The sequence below is a fragment of the Pipistrellus kuhlii genome, unplaced genomic scaffold (assembly GCF_014108245.1).
Source record: "Pipistrellus kuhlii isolate mPipKuh1 unplaced genomic scaffold, mPipKuh1.p scaffold_m20_p_20, whole genome shotgun sequence".
NCBI classification, from domain to species: Eukaryota; Metazoa; Chordata; class Mammalia; order Chiroptera; family Vespertilionidae; genus Pipistrellus; species Pipistrellus kuhlii.
In genome coordinates, this window is record NW_023425516.1 from 14378869 (window position 1) to 14397404 (window position 18536).

The 18536-nt window shown below is 46.3% G+C and overlaps 1 protein-coding gene across 2 annotated transcripts; it reads left to right on the plus strand.

The window, feature by feature from the left end:
- Positions 1–400: 400 nt before the first annotated feature.
- On the plus strand, positions 401–16822 carry VPS33A (VPS33A core subunit of CORVET and HOPS complexes). 2 transcript variants are annotated; one of them, XM_036449030.2, is made up of 14 exons: positions 401–583; positions 2585–2650; positions 3103–3230; positions 4128–4314; positions 8240–8356; positions 9308–9482; positions 10166–10359; positions 11409–11535; positions 12351–12418; positions 13548–13685; positions 14238–14375; positions 15045–15077; positions 15237–15405; positions 16017–16822. In XM_036449030.2, exons 1-14 carry the CDS (start codon positions 482–484, stop codon positions 16196–16198), a joined length of 1824 nt encoding a protein of 607 aa, XP_036304923.1. In that variant the 5' UTR covers positions 401–481; the 3' UTR covers positions 16199–16822. The 2 variants fall into 2 exon arrangements, with proteins under 2 accessions (XP_036304923.1, XP_036304924.1); XM_036449031.2 differs by lacking the exon at positions 15045–15077 and having other exon boundaries at positions 419–583.
- The last annotated feature ends 1714 nt before the right edge of the window (positions 16823–18536 follow it).

Genomic DNA, 18536 nt, shown 5'->3' on the forward strand with positions numbered 1-18536 from the left:
GTCTAAGAAGAGCCAAACAGACAAGTCCCTCAGGTTCCTTCGGACACCGGCCATTTTCCTAAATTTTGGCCCACAAACCAAAAGAGCAAAGAGAAGGACCTTTTAATCGCTCTAATTGAAAATATTCTCATTCACGTTTAGCTTCAAATTACCATTTTACAGCGAGTACACTCGCTGCTACGATGAAAGTGGCGATTTCTAAAACTTCAACGGAACGAACAGGATCCAGTCTCCGCCTTTAAAACTCAACTGTCAGGGCCGGGCGGCTTCCACACGGAGACGGTGTTGGTGGGAGAAGCCGGGCGGCGCTAGGGCCTGGAGGAGCCGCAGGCGCCGGCCAGGCCAGTTCGGGTTTCCTGGTTTGCGTGCAAACGCCAGCGTGATCACGTGGACACGCCGCCACGTGACTCCGCCTATGGACCTCTGGGGAGGCTGAGGGGGCGCGTTTGGATGAGGCGAGAAAGGGGGGTGGTGGGTCAAGATGGCGGCGCACCTGTCCTATGGGCGAGTGAACCTGAACGTGCTGCGCGAGGCGGTGCGTCGGGAGCTGCGCGAATTCCTGGACAAGTGCGCGGGAAGCAAGGTGAGGGGCGGGCGCTGGTCACGGCGCCCTGCAGCCCCGTCCGGCCTGGCTCTCATACGGTCCGCCGCCCCGGCTCCCATCGGCTGAGGTAGCTGGAGCTTCCCCGGAGGCGAGCAGGCGGTGGGCCCCAGGGCGGACGGCCCGGACTCCGCGTGGCGTCGCGGTGTTGTGTGGTAGCAGAGGCAGCCACCGTGTTGTCTCAGTGCCTGTGGACCAGCTTATGCCCGGTGCTCTGCAGACGCCGGGGCGGGTGGGGTGATGACGCCTTGCATTACAAGGATCATAGGTGTCGAAGCAAATCCCAATTTGGAAAGTCTCTGAAGCACCAACACCGTGTCACCTGCTGCTCGTGCGGAGGAGAGAAGTTGTTAACTGAGGTTTTCCCTGGACCTTTCTGTTAGGCATATCCTGCTAGCACCCAGTTCGCAATGGAATCCGAAACTGTAGATCACGGACTTTTAAGTGATACTAGGACCTCTCCCCCTAGAATCTGTCAGCTCGTCCCTCCCCCTAAGTAACTGGCAGTGAAACTGACCAGAAAAGGAGAACTGCGGAAACTCAGGAATCCGTCTTAGAAAGAAGAGAAAGCCAAGAAGTAGAGTGAGTGCTAGCAGCCACTGAGAGGAGAAAACAGGCCAAGCCCTAGATCCCCAGTTCAAGCTCCAGAAATGATGCTCAAATCTGAAGAAGGTCACAGATTGGATCACTGTCAATACCCTGGATGTAATATTGGATTATAGTTTTTGCAACATGTTACCATTGGGAAACTGGGTCAAGTATAGAAGGGATACCTCTGGAGAACTTCTTACAACCGAAAGTTACCTACCATTATCTCAATAAGAGTGTCAATTAAAAGGAAAAGAAATGATCCTGGAGGTTAGCAGTAGAAATGCTCCAGGGGCCCAGAGCAATGACCTGTGGGGTCAAGTCCCAAGTTGGAGTTCTGACTCCCTTTTATTATTCCCACAAGGGGCTTGACGACCCTCGGTTGGCCTGGCCCCTACCCCCTCGTTGGGGAAGGTCACTCCACCATCCGGTCTAATTACCATATTAGCTCTTTATTATATAGGATGTAAAGTCACTATGTGGCCTTGAACATGTTACTTAAATTTTCTGAGCCTTTTAAACTGGTGTCTTCTGTCAAAATAAGATTTGTAATACCTGCATCAGAGGTTTTAATTTTTTTTTTTTTTATGTATTCTATTGCTTTTTTACAGAGAGGAAGGGAGAGGGATAGAGTTTGAATTATCGACGAAAGAGAAACATTGATCAGCTCCCTCCTGCACGCCCCCTACTGGGGATGTGCCTGAAACCAAGGTACATGCCCTTGACTGGGATCGAACCTGGGGCCTTTCAGTCTGCAGGCCGACGCTCTATCCACTGAGCCAAGCCGGTTAGGGCCAGAGGTTTTAATTTTTATGTAATTGGATTATGATATTTATATGTAAAATACTATTGCCATTGGCAGTTTTCATATGGTTTTATCCAGTAATACCATGACACAGGAACACAACACACTACAGTTCCTTTCTGTTGAGGGTAGTGATGAAGTCTTAATTTTCCTGTGACCACCACTACCATCCCTTGCCCTTGCTGTTTTTCTTTAGGCCTGCAGGTTATGAATGTGGTCAGAGTCTATTACAATTTTTAATTCAGAGCCCTACCTGGTTTGGTTCAGTGGATAGAGCATTGGCCTGTGGATGGAAGGGTCCCACATTTGGTCCCGGGTGGGTTTGATTCCAGTCAAGGACATATGACTGGGTTGTGGGCTAGATTCCCAGTGGGGGGTGTGCAGGAGGCAGCCCATCAGTGATTGTTATCATTGATGTTTCTGTCTCTTCATCTCCCTTCCTCTCTCAAATCAATAAAAATACTTAAAAAAAATTTTTAATTCAAAGTTTGAAGCCAAGAGTCCTACTATGTATGACTGCTATTTTCTGTTGATACTGTTGACATTTCTGATAGTAACTATAATAAGAGAATGTTTCTCCCCTCTTGTAGGCAATAGTTTGGGATGAGTACCTCACAGGACCATTTGGCCTGATTGCACAGTATTCACTACTGAAGGTAAATGAGCTGTTCTGGTTTTGTTGAGGGATTGTTAATTATGCCTTTTCACAGTAATAATGGAATTTTACATTTTCTCCCGAACAACTGGCCTATAAAGCTGTTTGGTCTTTGTAAACACAGATACTAATACTTGGCTAACATTTTGATCCTTTGGCCTGTGATGCTACACTGATTCTAATTCTAGGGAAATTACTAACATTGTATTACATGACCATTACCTGGTGTCTTTGATAGGTAATCATGCGAGAGTCATTTGAATTCAGATACAATAACAGTGACTTCGTCCTGAAACTTGGTGCTTTATACATCTGGCTTTGGGGAATCTAAATTTGGGTAATTAAGTACTAAGAGCATTTGGCTAGGAGGATAGGATGTCTGAGTCTGGATATGACAGGTAAAGACAGGTTTTGTTTTTTTTTTTTGTTAACCTTTTGTGTATGTTTCCCTAGGAACATGAAGTGGAAAAAATGTTCACCCTTAAAGCAAGTCGTTTGCCGGCAGCTGATGTCAAGAATATTATTTTTTTTGTCAGACCCAGGCTAGAATTGATGGATATAATTGCTGAAAATGTGCTCAGGTATTTCTCATAGCTTGTGTTTGATTCAAAAAAGGTGGGTCCTCCAGGTGGTCTTAATGTACTGAGCTCCTCATTGCAACCCCACTCTCTTGCTAGTGCATTGGAGGGTGCTCTTTTGAAAACTGGGGCAGGCATGAAAGGATAAGGGGGGAGGGGGCACTTGTAAAGTTGTCCAAACAGTTTTGGGGGTGGGGTGTCATCGCATAACCCCATTCTTTTATAGGACAGCTAAATGTGTGGGCCTGCATTAGTATAAGGGACTCTAATTAAAAAGAAAAAAGAAAAACCTCTAACGGTTTTTTTTCAGTATACTGAATATAGTGTACTTGAATCTCATAAGCAGAATAAGTAAGAGCTGATTAAAATTTAATACAGCCTCGCTATATAGAGGAAGTTGTCCCAGCACAGTCTGCACTCTGTACAATTGATTGGTGTGGCCCCTAAAACCTTAAAAGCAAATGGGCTATTTTGGGAAGTTCACTGTGAAGGAGAGTGCAGAGGGGAGTCAAGAATGATCTTTCCTTTTAATGTAAGACTCCGTATCTGCATTGGTTTGGTTTAAAGAGCCATTTGTTTTCAGGAAGACACATATATCCTGTTTCAATAAACCTGAAAGCTTTAGTGCCCTATAATTAGTTTAAGAGGATGCTAGCAAATGCATTACAAAGTTGTGGCAATTAATCAATGTTGCCTTCCTTTCGGGGAGGGGGGAAAAAAAAAAGAGAGCAACTGTAACAATATGGGTCTGAAAGTCAAATATTGGTATATTTATCTAGCCAACATTTATTTAGTGCCTGCTGTGTACCAGGCGTAGGACCAGGCTCTGAGAATAATATGAATAAAATAGTTTGTGACCTTAAAGAGCTCAGATACTAACAAACGTTACTTCTCTTGCAGTGAAGACAGACGTGGCCCAGCAAGAGATTTCCACATTTTGTTTGTGCCACGTCGTAGCTTACTGTGTGAACAGCGCCTGAAGGACCTGGGTGTGTTGGGCTCCTTCATTCACAGGGAGGAGTATAGCCTGGATCTCATTCCCTTTGACGGGGATCTCTTATCCATGGAGTCAGAGGGAGCCTTCAAAGTAAGTCTGGTATTTTCTTTCTTAGTGTCAGACTTAAACTCTTGCCAAACTTATAAGTATGACAGTGTCCAGGCTATTGTTTTAACTTGCATTTCCTTGTTACTGGAAGCTGAGCTTTTCCATAGGGATATTAATGTTTAAGATTTTTCTTTTTAGCCAAAACCAGTTTGTCTCAGTGGATAGAGCATCGGCCTGTGGACTGAAAGGTCCCTGGTTCAATTCCGGTCAAGGGCATGCACATTGGTTGCGGGCACATCCCCAGTAGGAGGCTTGCAAGAGGCAGCTGGTCGATGTTTCTAGCTTTCTATCCCTCTCCCTTCCTCTCTGTAAAAAATCAATAAAATGTTTTTTTTTAAAAAGATTTTTCTTTTTAGCAAATTGTGTGTTCATTTTTCTTTGCCCATTTTTTTCTTTTGAAAAATTCTTTATATATTTTGGGTAATTATCATTGTGGATTATAAAAGCTGCTAGTATCTTCTCCCAGTCTGTGGCTTGGCTTTTAACTTTAATTATAATAACTTTTTACTAGGTAGACATTTCCAATGATAAAGTAGTTACATTTTTAAAAAATGTTTTTATTAATTTTAGAGAGAGAGGAAGGGAGAGGAAGAAAAAGAGAGAGAAAGAAACATCGATGTGAGAGAGAGACATCAATGGATTGCCTCCTGTACACGCCCTGACCTGGGATTGAACCCACAACCTGGGTACATGCCCTGACCGCAAATCCAACCCGCAACCTTACAGTGCATCTGATGATGCTCAACTAACTGAGCCACACCGGCCAGAACTGGACTCCCCCCCAGCCCCCCCAAATTTCAAACATACCCATCACCTAGATTCTGGAATTAACTGTGGAATTTGCTGTGTTTGCTTTGTCACGTATCTATAACGGTACCATCATAATTAATTCACACGTGTAATTAGTGTGAATTGGCAGCAGCTAGGAAACGTGTCCTGGCATGACAAAACCTGTCCAGAGGCGCGAGCTCCTGTTTATGTAATCCGGGATTTGCAAAGCAGGGCAGAATTATTTACTGCTGAGAACGGTGAGCCCTGGGCTTTGTGTGTTCACTTAAAGATTCAGTTTAGAAAACAAGCAAGAGTTCTACCTAATATTAAATTCAACCCTGATTTCTGATGGAGTTGCATTTTACTTATTTATGTGATTTTTAAAAATATGCTTTTAGCCAAAACCAGTTTGGCTCAGTGGATAGAGCATCGGCCTTCGGACTGAAAGGTTCCTGGTTTGATTCCAGTCAAGGGCATGTACCTTGGTTGCGAGCACATCCCCAGTAGAGAGTGTGCAAGAGGCAGCTGATCAATTCTCTCCAACTTTCTCTCTCTCTTCTCTCTCTCTCTCTTTCTCTCTCTCTCTCTTTTTCTCTTTCTCTCTTTCTTCCTTTCTTCCTCTCTGTAAAAAATCAATAAAATATATTAAAATATATATATATGCTTTTATTGATTCTTAGAGAGAGAGGAAGGGAAGGGAATAGAGAGATAGAAACATTGATGAGAGAGAAACATTATACATCAGCTACCTCCTGGATGCCCCCTATTGGGAAGTGAGCCCACAAGCCAGGCATGTTCCCTGATGGGGAATCAAACTGGTGATCTCTTGGTTCATGAGTTAATGCTTAACCACTGAGCCACACTGGCTGGGCTATTTATGTAACTGTTAAACTGCGAGCATTTCTCAGCATAAGGAGGCACTCTAGAGCTTTCATTGCTTGCAGGATGTGATGATCATCTCCATCATTCTATTGTACAAAATGTGGGGATTCCAGTTCTTCCCAGTTTAATGCTCAGTAACACTGCTCAGACTATTGTGATCTTAAGTAAAAATTAGTGTACGTAATATCTACTGTGTAAAAACTAACTTAAAAAATAACTTTGCAAGGTCAAAAATGTGCATTTAAATGTTAATGGGTGTTAGCATTTGGCTCTCCCAAAACATGCTCCTGGATTGAAATGCCACGGGGAATTTTGCACATGCAGAATAGAGTTGGGATGTCAATACAAACAATCTCCCCACTGCCAGTAATATTAGAGCAAAAAGTTCAATACCTGTTGTTAACTCATATCTTTTTTAAAACGTAGAATTATTTTTATTATTTTTAAAATATATTTTATTGATTTTTTACAGAGAGGTAGGGAGAGAGATAGAGAGCCAGAAACATCGATGAGAGAGAAACATTGACCAGCCGCCTCCTGCACACCCCGCACCGGGGATGTGCTGGCAACCAACGTACATGCCCTTGACCGGAATCGAACCCGGGACCTTTCAGTCCGCAGACCGACGGTCTGCTGCTGAGCCAAACCGGTTTCAGCCCTGATGTTTTTTTCTTGAATTTTCACCTTAGCTCTGCTCTACTTGGGACTTTTTAATAATTTTTACAAAAAGTCCATCTTCTCACATTCTTTTTTTTTAATATATATTTTTGTTGATTTCAGAGAGGAAGGGAGAGAGAAATAGAAATGTCGATGATGAGAGAATCATTGACCAGCTGTCTCCTGAACGCCCTCCCCTCCCCCACCAGGGACCAAGCCCACAACCCAGGCATGTGCCCTTGGCTAGAATCGAACCCAGGACCCTTCAGTCTGCAGGCTGATGCTCTATTGAGCCAAACCAGCTAGGGCTGTACACATTCTTGACTTTGGCCTGTCATATTCAGTGAAATGGTGAGATGCACGAGACTTGGAAGAACCTTCCACTGTCTCTTCCTTAACCCCTCGTCATCCCTGTCCCCTCCCTCCTGGCTTTGGAGACTAGAGGTACCTTGGTAGTAGTGCAGCCAACCATTAAATGATGGTTGTAAAAAATCCAAATTTATAACAAAAGTTAACCTTAACTAAGCACATTTTAAAAATATATTTTTATTGATTTTGTCCAGAGAGGAAGGGAGAGAGATAGAGTTAGAAACATCGATGAGAGAGAGTCATCGATCAGCTGCCTCTTGCACACCCCCCACTGGGCATATGCCCGCAACCAAGGCACATGCCCTTGACCGGAATCGAACCCGGGACCCTTCAGTCCCCAAGCCGACCCTCTATCCATTTAGCCAAACCGGTCCCGGCATTAACTAAGCACATTTTAGGTGCTAAATATAAAGCTGTCTTTAGAAGCATTTTTCTCATTTAGTCCTTGTGCTATGGGGAATGTGCTCCATTCTACCAAGAATACATCGAGGCCCAGAGAGGTTGTCTAGTTGGTTAGGGACCAGCTGGGCAGTGACAGCGGGGATCAGGTGAAGGCACCTCGAGTCCAAAACCTGGGCGCTTCCTTCCAGTGTCAGAACGCATCGCTTCCCTTTCTCACTTCTCAGCAAACAAATATTAAAAAATAAGTATATTTTACAAAATGCACTTTGTATGTTTTATAAAGTAAAATATGTTTTCTGAGAATTATATCATACTTTAAAGATGGTTCGACCATTCCTTTTCCTCTCTCACGACGTTCAACCGTCATTTGTTGTCTGTACATGTGAAAACCTGCCTCGTGTTTGTAAAAACTGCAAAGTATTCTGTTGTGTGGTCCTCTGGGGCTTTGGGGTTCAGCGAATGTACACATTTATGGGTATTAGCATGTGGCCCTCCCAAAATATCCTACCAAAGCTTATATTCCCCATGGCGAATGGGAGAATCCGTGAAGCCTTTATTAATCAGTAAGTTATTTAAGAGCTGATAAACGAAGAGTTGGCATGCCTGGTGACCCCTTTTCTTCCAGAAGGTTCTGCCCCCAGAGAATTGCTTCCGCAGCTGTACCCTGAGAGCTGAGCTGTTGGCCCTGTGGCCTGGAGTGCCAAACAGCAGCTTTGTAAAAGGGACTTGGGTCCCATCTCCTGCTTCCCCGGCAAAGTGGAATCCCGGTGCCAGACGGTGGGTACCCAACCGTGGCCTGACAGTGACCTTCCATTTCTCCCCGCAGGAGTGCTACCTGGAGAGTGACCAGACCTGCCTCTACCACGCAGCCAAGGGGCTGATGACGCTGCAGGCTCTGTACGGGACCATCCCGCAGATCTTTGGGAAAGGAGAGTGCGCCCGGGTGAGAAACGCCGTGTTTCTGGTGGGGAAGGAGAGGGAAGGGAGCAGGAAGCCATTTATCTAATATAAACGAATCCCGCTAAGCCTTTTTATTTGGGGACTCGCCTACTTGCTAAAACTTACTCATAACCCCCAAAGTGATATTCAGTGTTTTGAGGACATGCCCGAAACAGCAAACCATTTGAGCTGCCCAGCAAGCATGTTGGCAGCTGAGGTTGAACAGAGTGCTGCTCTGCCCTCTTGTTTCAGCTCCTGCTGTTAAGTGTCCTTTCTGCCCCTAAATGGGCCCACACACTGCTTCATGCCACATCTTCTGCATCTTTGTGCTTCTTATTGGTGGTTTGCTGTTAAAATGGTTCTCTCGCGGAGTGAAAGGGTGTTTAGTGTCCCTGAGCTCAGGAAGGCTGTGACAGGCCTCCTGAGAAAACATGTGAGGCTGGCTTCATTCAGGTGTGGGTGCCATTGGGCTGTTGGACTCACAGTCAGTGAATCAACAATATATCTTTTTTTTTTAAATGTATTTTTTTAAATTGATTTTAGAGAGGAAGGGAGAGGGAGAGAGAGAAACATCCATGATGAGAGAGAATCATTAATCATTTGCCTCCTGCAGGCCCCACACTGGGGATCGAGCCCACAACCCTGGCATATGCCCTGGCTGGGAACTGAACCGTGACCTCTTGGTTCATAGTAAATGCTCAGCCACTGAGACATGCTGGTTGGGCTCAACAGTATATCGTAAAGAGACTTTAAACAGCAGCATATTAAACAAGGTTACATGTTGACCAGTTACGGCCAGCAGCAAGTGCTTTCTATAGCTTCTAATTTCTTATCTATCTCACATTCCACAGTGTTTCTTTTTTTTACTTTTCTGATTGTCTTTCTGTTTTTAGCCAAATTTTAAAATCGGCTCATTCCCAGGAGGGTCCCACCTGATCCAATATTTTATTTCCAGCAAGTGGCCAACATGATGATCAGGATGAAGAGAGAGTTCACAGGAAGCCAGAATTCCGTATTTCCTGTTTTTGATAATCTCTTACTGCTCGATCGAAATGTGGACTTATTAACACCCCTGGCCACTCAGCTGACGTATGAAGGACTCATCGACGAAATTTACGGCATTCAGAACAGTAAGTAAAGTGCCAACTATTTTTACTAATAGGACGTTTGGCCAAGATAACAGTCATTTTTTTTGAAGGTGCTGTCTTTGCATGTAACTCAGAGAATAATTGAAAACACAAAAATACTGCTTTTGACTTTTAGACACCAGAGGTAAACAGGGTCCAAGCGAACGTGCGTGTGCCTGGTGCGCAGAGGCCTGGGGTTAATCCAGGCGGCACTGCAGCGTGTGGGAAGCTGGGAGAGGGGGCCTGGGTGGGTTTGGAAAGGGGGAGAGTGTCGAGGGTGGTGCTGGGAGGGGCAGGCAGCAGCATCAAAGCAGGCAGTGACAGGCGACCAGCTTGCTAATGCAGAGAACGTAGCGGGGAACATCACTCTAAGGCTCATACAGGTGGTTGGGGACACGAGGGAAGACGGACGGCCTGCAAGAGTTTAGGCTTGACAGAATCTCAGGTCAGAGGTCACCAATGTGTTTGTTTTTGGCCCACATGCTGTTTGTTTCTATCAGCATTTAAAGCTGGATAGAATCTTTAATAATTCTGACTGATTTCCTTACGATCTGAGTCTACTTTGATCATGGAAAAGTCAGAGCCTCAGTGCTGTGCACCATTTTCAGTCCCTTTTGGGACGATTCTGCTCTGTGCCTGGTTCTCCCAGGAGGTGCACACAGGCTTGTTCCCATCCCTGCTGCCAGGTTACGTGAAGTTGCCTCCAGAGAAATTCGCGCCCAAGAAGCAGGGCGACGGCGGTAAGGATCTTCCCACGGAAGCCAAGAAGCTGCAGCTGAACTCGGCGGAGGAGCTGTACGCCGAGATCCGCGACAAGAACTTCAACGCCGTGGGCTCCGTGCTCAGCAAGAAAGCCAAGGTGATCTCAGCTGCGTTCGAGGTGAGCTGGTGTCCCAGGCGGGACCGCCCTTTCAACTTCTCCCCCGGAGGAAGTATTCTGGTGACTTTCCCCTTTTTGGGAGGGGCAGGCAGTGTTTTCAGGTTTTTGCCATAAACACTTGTTTTCCCTCCTTTGTCATTATTTCCTACCCCACTTAAGAGGAAGCCAGCTGTACTATAAATAAAAGATCCTCTGTAATAGAACTTGCAGTTTGGGGTGAAAACGCCCAAGCTTGGCCAACAGGCTGGTGGCAGAGGCCCCATAGACACATGGGTGATAATGAGAGCGAACCCCCAGCGGCGGGAGCTCTGAAATTGGCAGCTTCATTATCAGCTCCGGCGGCTCCTGCCTGGTCCCTGCGGCATTCTGGGTCTGGTTGGTTTTGAACCTTGGGAATCAGTGTGACGTACACAGAGTACGTGGGCGTTAGAGACATGAATTTGGGGAACTTTTGAAAGCTAACTTTCCGCTGAGTATGTATTTCCAGATTTCATCTTTCTTAGGAATTACATCCATTTATTTGATTTTTATGTTTCTGAAGTTACTTTTGGTTTAAATGACTACTCAGTTTAAAAAAAAAAAAACACAAATTTTTCTCATCACTAAGCGAGGTTCACTTAGTTGAAGGACATTATTCAAAATTAAGGCTCAGTAAGAAGGATGGCTCTTTCCTTCCTGTCATAGAAGGAACTTGCTTGTTTATGTTCCCCTCTTAACATAGTGCTTTCCTTTAGTGTTTTACTGCAAAATGCCTGTGGTTTGCCCAATACTGTCCCCGCACACACACTCAGATCCCACAAAATACTGTTCCCAGCATGAGCTGGCAGCTGGGCAGAGACAACCACAGACATTCGCTCGGGACAGAAGCACCAGCGCAGTGAACAGGCACGGAGAGCGCACCCTTTCTGGTTTTCCATGTGATGTTGGAGCTGGGTTTGGCCTGATTCACTTTCACCCCTTTCTTTTTGCCGCGCTAAACTAAACTAAGCAAAACGAAGCACAGCTCTCGACGGCGAGTCTCTTCCTTTCTCGCGGTTCTGCCCCTCCAGGAGAGGCACAACGCTAAGACTGTGGGGGAGATCAAGCAGTTCGTCTCGCAGCTGCCCCACATGCAGGCCGCCCGCGGCTCGCTGGCGAACCACACCTCCATCGCGGAGCTCATCAAAGACGTCACTAGTGAGTACCCAGGGCTGGGTTCCCCGGGCTGCCTCGCCGACCTGCCCGTGTCTGCCCCGTGGCCACGGCACCTCTGTGACTCTGTGTTATTAAGCACGCGCATGTTCACAGTTAAAAGCGTGCCATTCGTGGAGGCACATTTCTTTGATTATTAAAATAATATCATATGGTAAACTTTTGGGGATACCAATAAGAGGGAGCAAAAGTTTTCCATAAGTTTGCCACCATAATACGAGGCAGTTAATTTTTGCCTGTTGTTAAGGATTACTTGGTTAGAACAATGGGATGTTTCTGTTTCTGTTTTTCCCTTGAAAACTTTCCACAGAATTGGCATATAGCATACAGTGAGTGTTTTGAAAGAGTTCAGGGGTGTATATTAAACCAAAGACAAGCTTATTCTTTAAAACCCAGGCTGTAAAAGCTGCCTAGGAGACCGGTCAGTGCCCTGTACTGTGAAGTACACTTTGAATCTTAGCTGTAGCACAGTGTTGGGTAGAAATCAGGTGGCACTGGGTTGAGTCTGATGATGCAATACTCTGGGGAAACTAGCTTTCACTGAAACTGAGGCAGCATTTTCGAGTTTTGAGGATAGCAAAGGGGCTCTGGGCCACTCTATCTAGATGGAACTTAGGAATGCCGGGTCATAGGGTTTCCATGCCTTTAGAAGGTTTTCGCCAGGAGGCTGTTTCAGCCTGTGGCCTGCCTGCTTTTGCATATCTTGCTTCTTAATCATGCTCTATTCATAAAAAAACATCACTCAGATAAATGGACATTTTTTTGATTTCTAAGTTGCAAATCTCCTAATTACTTTTTAGCTTCTGAAGACTTCTTTGATAAGTTGACAGTGGAGCAGGAGTTTATGTCTGGAATAGACACTGATAAGGTTCGTGAACAATTAAACTGTCTAACAAATAGTAAATACTGTATCAAACAAAAGGCCATAGTTAGAAAAGCAATGGCTTTGACTCCAATGTCTCGCTTAAGTATTTTAAAGAGCAAATGCAAAATGAAAATACAGCTTTTATCAGTAACAGGTATTTAATGCTACTCTGTGGAGAGCACTTCCTGTGATGCAGGGAAGGTGAGATCCAGCCCCGAAATCGGAGCTTTAAGGGCTGTACTGGGCAAATTGAGATACTTACTTTCAGAGAGAATTGGCCATATATTTCCTTACATAGTCACCTCTATTAGTAAATTAAAATGGTTCATTTTATGAAAACTTCCACCTTCTAAAAACATTCCTGTTGCTGATAAATTGCCACTTCACTGGGATAGACTAGGCCACCCATCCCTCTCAGGACATTGACGGGCATCTGGATTGTTGAACATGTCCTCACCGGCCTCCTGCTCCTGATGACGGGGGGAAGGGAAGGGGGGAGATTTGGGGGGGTGCCAGGGGCTGGAGGGGGTTTAGGGGATGGGAAGTGGAGGGGGACATTCTCCCACACATCTCCTTTGTTTGATTTTTTTTTGAAATATATTTTATTGATTTTTTACAGAGAGGAAGAGAGAGAGACAGAGAGTTAGAAACGTCGATGAGAGAGAAACATCGACCAGCTGCCTCCTGCACACCCCCCACTGGGGATATGCCCGCAACCAATGTACATGCCCTTGACCGGAATCAAACCCGGGACCTTTCAGTCCGCGGACTGACGCTCTACCACTGAGCCAAACCGGCTTCGGCTCCTTTGTTTGATTTTTAAAAATATATATATATTTTATTGATTTTGTACAGAGAGGAAGGGAGAGAGATACAGAGTTAGAAACATCAATGAGAGAGAGTCATCGATCAGCTGCCTCTTGCACATCCCCTACTGGGGATGTGCCTGCAACCAAGGTACATGCCCTTGACCGGAATCGAACCTGGGACCCTTCAGTCCCCAAGCCAACACTCTATCCATTGAGCCAGACCAGTTTCGGCCTTTGTTTGATTTTTAAAGATAATAGTATGTATCAAAGTCTGAGGTCCCCACACCAGGTGATGGTAGAGGTCTGTCTGTACTTTGTTCCAGGTCAATGGTTACATTGAGGACTGTATTGCCCAGAAGCATTCGCTGATCAAGGTGTTAAGACTTGTTTGCCTCCAGTCGGTGTGCAATAGTGGACTCAAACAAAAGGTTCTGGATTATTACAAAAGAGAAATTCTCCAGGTCAGTGTGCGTGCGTGCCTGTGTGTGTGTATTTAATATAATCTTATTGATTTCAGAGAGGAAGGGAGAGAGAGAGAAACATCAGTGATGAGAGAATCATTTATCGGTTGCCTCGTTCACTCCTCACAGTGGGGATAAAGCTCGTAGCCCAGGCGTGAGCCCTGACTGGGAATCAGACCGTGACCTCCTGGTTCGCGCACTGAGCCCGGTGAGCCAGGCTGGGTCAGTCTATTTTTAAATTACTAATTTGCCAAGGGAGAAACAATTTAAAAATCATACAAAAACAAAGACTTCCAAAATCTGCTCATTTCAGTTGGGCCCATACATTTTGACTCTGAATACATTAAATCCCTCCGAAACAAACGAGCTGGACTAATTGTGAGGGACCGTCAGTTTTAGGGCAGTCCTTTCCCCGGGCCACGGTCCGTCATGGCCTGGACCTCAGTGGCGTGCCCCGGACAGCAGAACAAGATTTATCAGCGGTGCTCCTTTGTGAAAGTCCCAAAAGCCCTTTCCTGATTTGACCTCCAGGCCGAATGACTTGTCTTGCAGACGTATGGCTACGAGCACATTTTGACCTTACACAACCTGGAGAAGGCTGGCCTGCTGAAACCACAGATCGGGGGCAGGAACAACTACCCGACCATCCGGAAAACCCTGCGCCTCTGGATGGATGACGTCAATGAACAAGTAAGGTGCCTTCTCACGCCAGCTTAGTCAGCGACCGGGTAACAGCCTATGCGACAGCATGTTCTAATGTGAAAAAGGAATGCATTTGTGTGTTACAGCTGTCAGAATCCCAGCAGGAAATGGGCGCTCTCACACTGGGTAGAGGAGAGTGTCGTAAAGATGGGGCGGGGGCAGTGAGAGGCAGTGCAGTGGGCAGCGCTTACCAGGTGAGGCCTGAGGGCAAGGAGAGCGAGCTGTTCCGGAGACCTGTGCCAGTCGTGGACAGAGAGCTGACTGGAGAGGCCGTCTGACAAGACGGGGGGTGACAGGCCTCTGGTGGAGGGTCACAGCCAGCCGCCAGCTGAGTCACAGAGGAAGCCGATGTGGAAAAACCCTGACCTCACTGCTGCCCACTCTGCGTGCTTATCGGGTGCCTCCCATGGGCCCAGCCCAGACAGGGGACTTGGCGAGCGGTGGTGCAGAGCCTGCAGTCTGCCTCAGGCTCAGAGCCGAGGCAGGCAGAGAGGATCTGGGAGGAACCCAACTGCGGTGAAACGTCATCATAAAAGGATAAACGCCTAAAAGTAGAATTTCTGGGTTCAAAGGTTATGCACATTGTTACCCAGCTAGAGTGCCAAGTTGCCCTCCAAAAAGTTTCTTGCCAAACGAAGTAACAATTTTCATCTCCGGTCCCTAGAGATGCTCTGCATGGTTTTTCAAAATGTGAGTCAGAAGTGAGCTTCCGGCTGCGAAGATGTGGGGGGTGATTTGTGGCTTTGCCTTCAAAGACAAACCAAATAATTCGGGGTTATCCGAAAGGCCCGTTAGGTGGCTCTGAGTCTCTATACCCACAGGCTTTTTCCCCCTTTACTTTTGCCACAGAATCCCACGGACATATCCTACGTGTACAGCGGCTACGCCCCTCTCAGTGTGCGGCTGGCCCAGCTGCTCGCCCGGCCTGGCTGGCGGAGCATTGAGGAAGTCCTGCGCATCCTCCCAGGGCCCCACTTCGAAGAAAGGCAGCCATTGCCCACGGGGTTGCAAAAGAAACGTGAGTCCGCAGCTGGGATCTACAGATCGTCATGTGCCCTTAGTGTGGTTTTCATGTATTATGCAGTTGCTTTGTAGAATACATTTGTAAAGTCCTTGGGAGTCAGAGTCCAATATACCCCTTTTGTTAGTTGCTAATGTATATTGTAAGCAGGGGAACCCATTTTTCCCTCGGGGGTAGCAGCTTTCAGCTCCGGAGTTGAGGATCTCAGTAGTTAGAAAAAACATTTGAGAGCAAAATTGTGTGTCTGAGTTTCAAATGAACTGTCAGACCAAGACACATTTGACTTTTTTTTTTTTCTTATGAATGATGCAGTTTTGTTTTTTAAATGTTTTTATTTTTTAGAGAGGGAGGAAGGGAGAGGGAGAGATGGAAACACTAGAGAGAGACGTCAACATTGATTGGCTGCCTCCTGCACGCCCCCTACTTCGGATTGAGCCCACAACCAACCAGGGCATGTGCCCTGACTGGGACTGGAACTGGTAGCCTCTTGGCGCATGGTCTGATGCTTAACCACTGAGCCACACCAGCTGGGCAATATGCAGTTTTTAAGAGGTGGGAAGAGAAGCTCCAGTAACATATAACTTAATTCTGAAACGTTTCAATTTTAGGTCAGCCGGGGGAAAACCGAGTCACCCTGATATTTTTCCTCGGGGGCGTTACCTTTGCCGAAGTCGCTGCCCTGCGCTTTCTCTCCCAGTTGGAAGATGGAGGCACAGAATATGTCATTGCCACCACTAAACTAATGAACGGGGCCACGTGGATGGAGTCTCTGATGGAAAAGCTTGTGTAGGGCGCGCAGAGCCGATGGAACAAGCAAACTGCAGAACAAACTGCCCCTTGAGGGAGTTGCTGGAAGGAAGTACAGCCCCACGGAGGCATAACAAACCCAGGAATACAAAACTGGCTTTGGGGTCAGCCTCTTGAATGACGCTGTTTTCTCCCTCCCGCTGCTCTTCGTGTTCCTAACTTTCTGAAGAAAGAAGACAACCCAGATAGAGACATCCCAGTGTTTTGTGGTCTCCGCTCAGTATCCTCATCAGAGGCCTGTGGAAGGAGTGTATTAAGGAGGTGGGGATGGATAATCTACTCAGCCGCACAGATAGGACCAAGCAGGTAAAAATGACAATAAAAGAGGACAGTGTTGTTCAGTGGTTAGAGTGTCGGTCTGTGCACCAAAGGATTGAGGGTGCAATTCCCGGTCAAGGGCACATACCTGGGTTGCAGGTTCGATCTCCAGCCTCGGTTGGGGCTCATGTGATAAATAACCAATATGTCTCTCTTCTTCTCTTTTCCTCTCTTCCTCTCTCCTTCCCTTCCTCCCTCCCACTCTGAAAATCAATGGAAAAACTATCGTCGGGTGAGGATTAACAACAACAACAAATTAAAAGATTTGCTTGTCCTGGGTTTAATTTAATTGGCATTCAGTACATGGAAATGGTCTTAATTTCATTAAGAAATTGATTCCCAGGTTAGAAATCCTTTCTCAGGTCCTGGTTATCCCAGGGAGATTAGTTTATACCTTCGAGCCCCAGCAGTGGTCAGCCCGGGTTGCCTCAGAGTGAAATGCACCTTTGTCCCTCAGCGTTTTTGCCTCCTGGGATCCGAGTCCAGTCAAGTCTCCTTGGCTGGGGTCTTTGTCCCGTGAACAGATACTCGGTTGTGTCTCATGTGTCTGCATTCACTCGTAGCTCTCGACTTGCCCGCTCAGAGCATAGTTAGTTCAGCTCCTACAAATGCATTCCGCAGAAGACTTAAAAACATCAATTGCTTCATTTGTATGCAAATAGAAAGGGGTGGATAATTATATATTATACGCTTTTGAGTCAGTTCATTTAATACTTAAAGCAGTCTTTGTCTCAAAGGAGTGTGGCCTTACTGAGAAAAGGGTACGTGAACGGTACACTTAGTCCTGGAGCGGGAAGATTGTTTACATCACGTCTGGACTTTAGTCTCCGTGGGCAGATAATTCTGCTACACCAGGAGTCTGCATAGACAAAGAAGTCTACATAGGCACTGTTCTGGGTCTTACTATACACTTCTGAGTTTTTGCCAACAGAGAAATAAGTATTTGTACTATAGTTAACTGTGGAGCAAGAATGTAATGGTTAAAAGGATTAGTCTGTCTGGTGTGGTTCAGTGGTTGAGCATTGACCTATGAACCAGAGGTCACGGTTCAATTCCTGGTTGGGACAGATGCCTGGGTTACGGGCTCAATCCCCAGTGCGGGGAGTGCAGGAGGCAGCCAATTAATTGATGATTCTCATCGATGTTTCTACCTCCCTCTCCCTCTCCTCTGAAATCAATAAAAATGTTTAAAGGGGGAGCGGGGGGGGGGGGGGGAAGGTGGATTAAAAACAGCACATTGAATTCTTGGAGAGAACTGGGAAGGGAAGATTCCATGTGAGTCCCGGTCCATTCTAGCTCTGCCCGCCCTGGAAATGAATTACGATTGATCATGATGTGCCTGTTTGTCCGTTGTTCTCAGTCGCATGTTCAAGACCTGCCTGTCACCAGGAGGAAGTGTTTGTAGTCAGCAGAGCTGAATTCAAGAAGAAATAGCAGAGTGAACTGTCTGCAGGGTTGTGCTCGAGATGGCAGGTGCAGAAACGTGGCATCTCAGACCACGAATCATAAACAGACCATGGGTTAGACCCAGGCATGATGTATTAATATTACATTGCCATGGGGTTTGATGATGGCATGTACAGAAAACAGGATGCCTGTTGGTCAAACAGTTGAAGAAAACAACAGTAATGTAAAACTCCTCAGATTCCCGTATTTCTAAATGAATGCATACGAACTTCAAGCCACGTCGTGTTTCTTAGTTTCAGTTCACCCGTGTGCCGAGCCGGCACGGCCAAGGGTGAACCTGAGGCGGGGCGGTGAAGGATTTAGAAAAGACAGACAAGAGAATGAAAGCTGGGTCTCGGTGGGATGCTGCTGCTTTGACGGAGAGACAGCCTGCAAGCCGTGTCTTTACTTTTTAGCCAGATTCCACGAGGTGAAGTAAGGGTGTGGTCCAGTTGTTAACAATGTTCTAATCTCAATTACATGCACCTCCGCTCTATCAAGCCCGCGTTACTCTGCCACGTGGGACCGCAGCTATAATTAATTGTACTGGGCGGGCT

Excerpts from the sequence above, each read along its gene's own strand:
- VPS33A (XM_036449030.2), top strand. The coding sequence starts at position 482 with ATGGCGGCGCACCTGTCCTATGGGCGAGTGAACCTGAACGTGCTGCGC. Across the intron at positions 8,357-9,307 it reads GGAAAGGAGAGTGCGCCCGG|CAAGTGGCCAACATGATGAT; the intron begins GTGAGAAACGCC and ends TTTTATTTCCAG. Across the intron at positions 10,360-11,408 it reads TGATCTCAGCTGCGTTCGAG|GAGAGGCACAACGCTAAGAC; the intron begins GTGAGCTGGTGT and ends CTGCCCCTCCAG.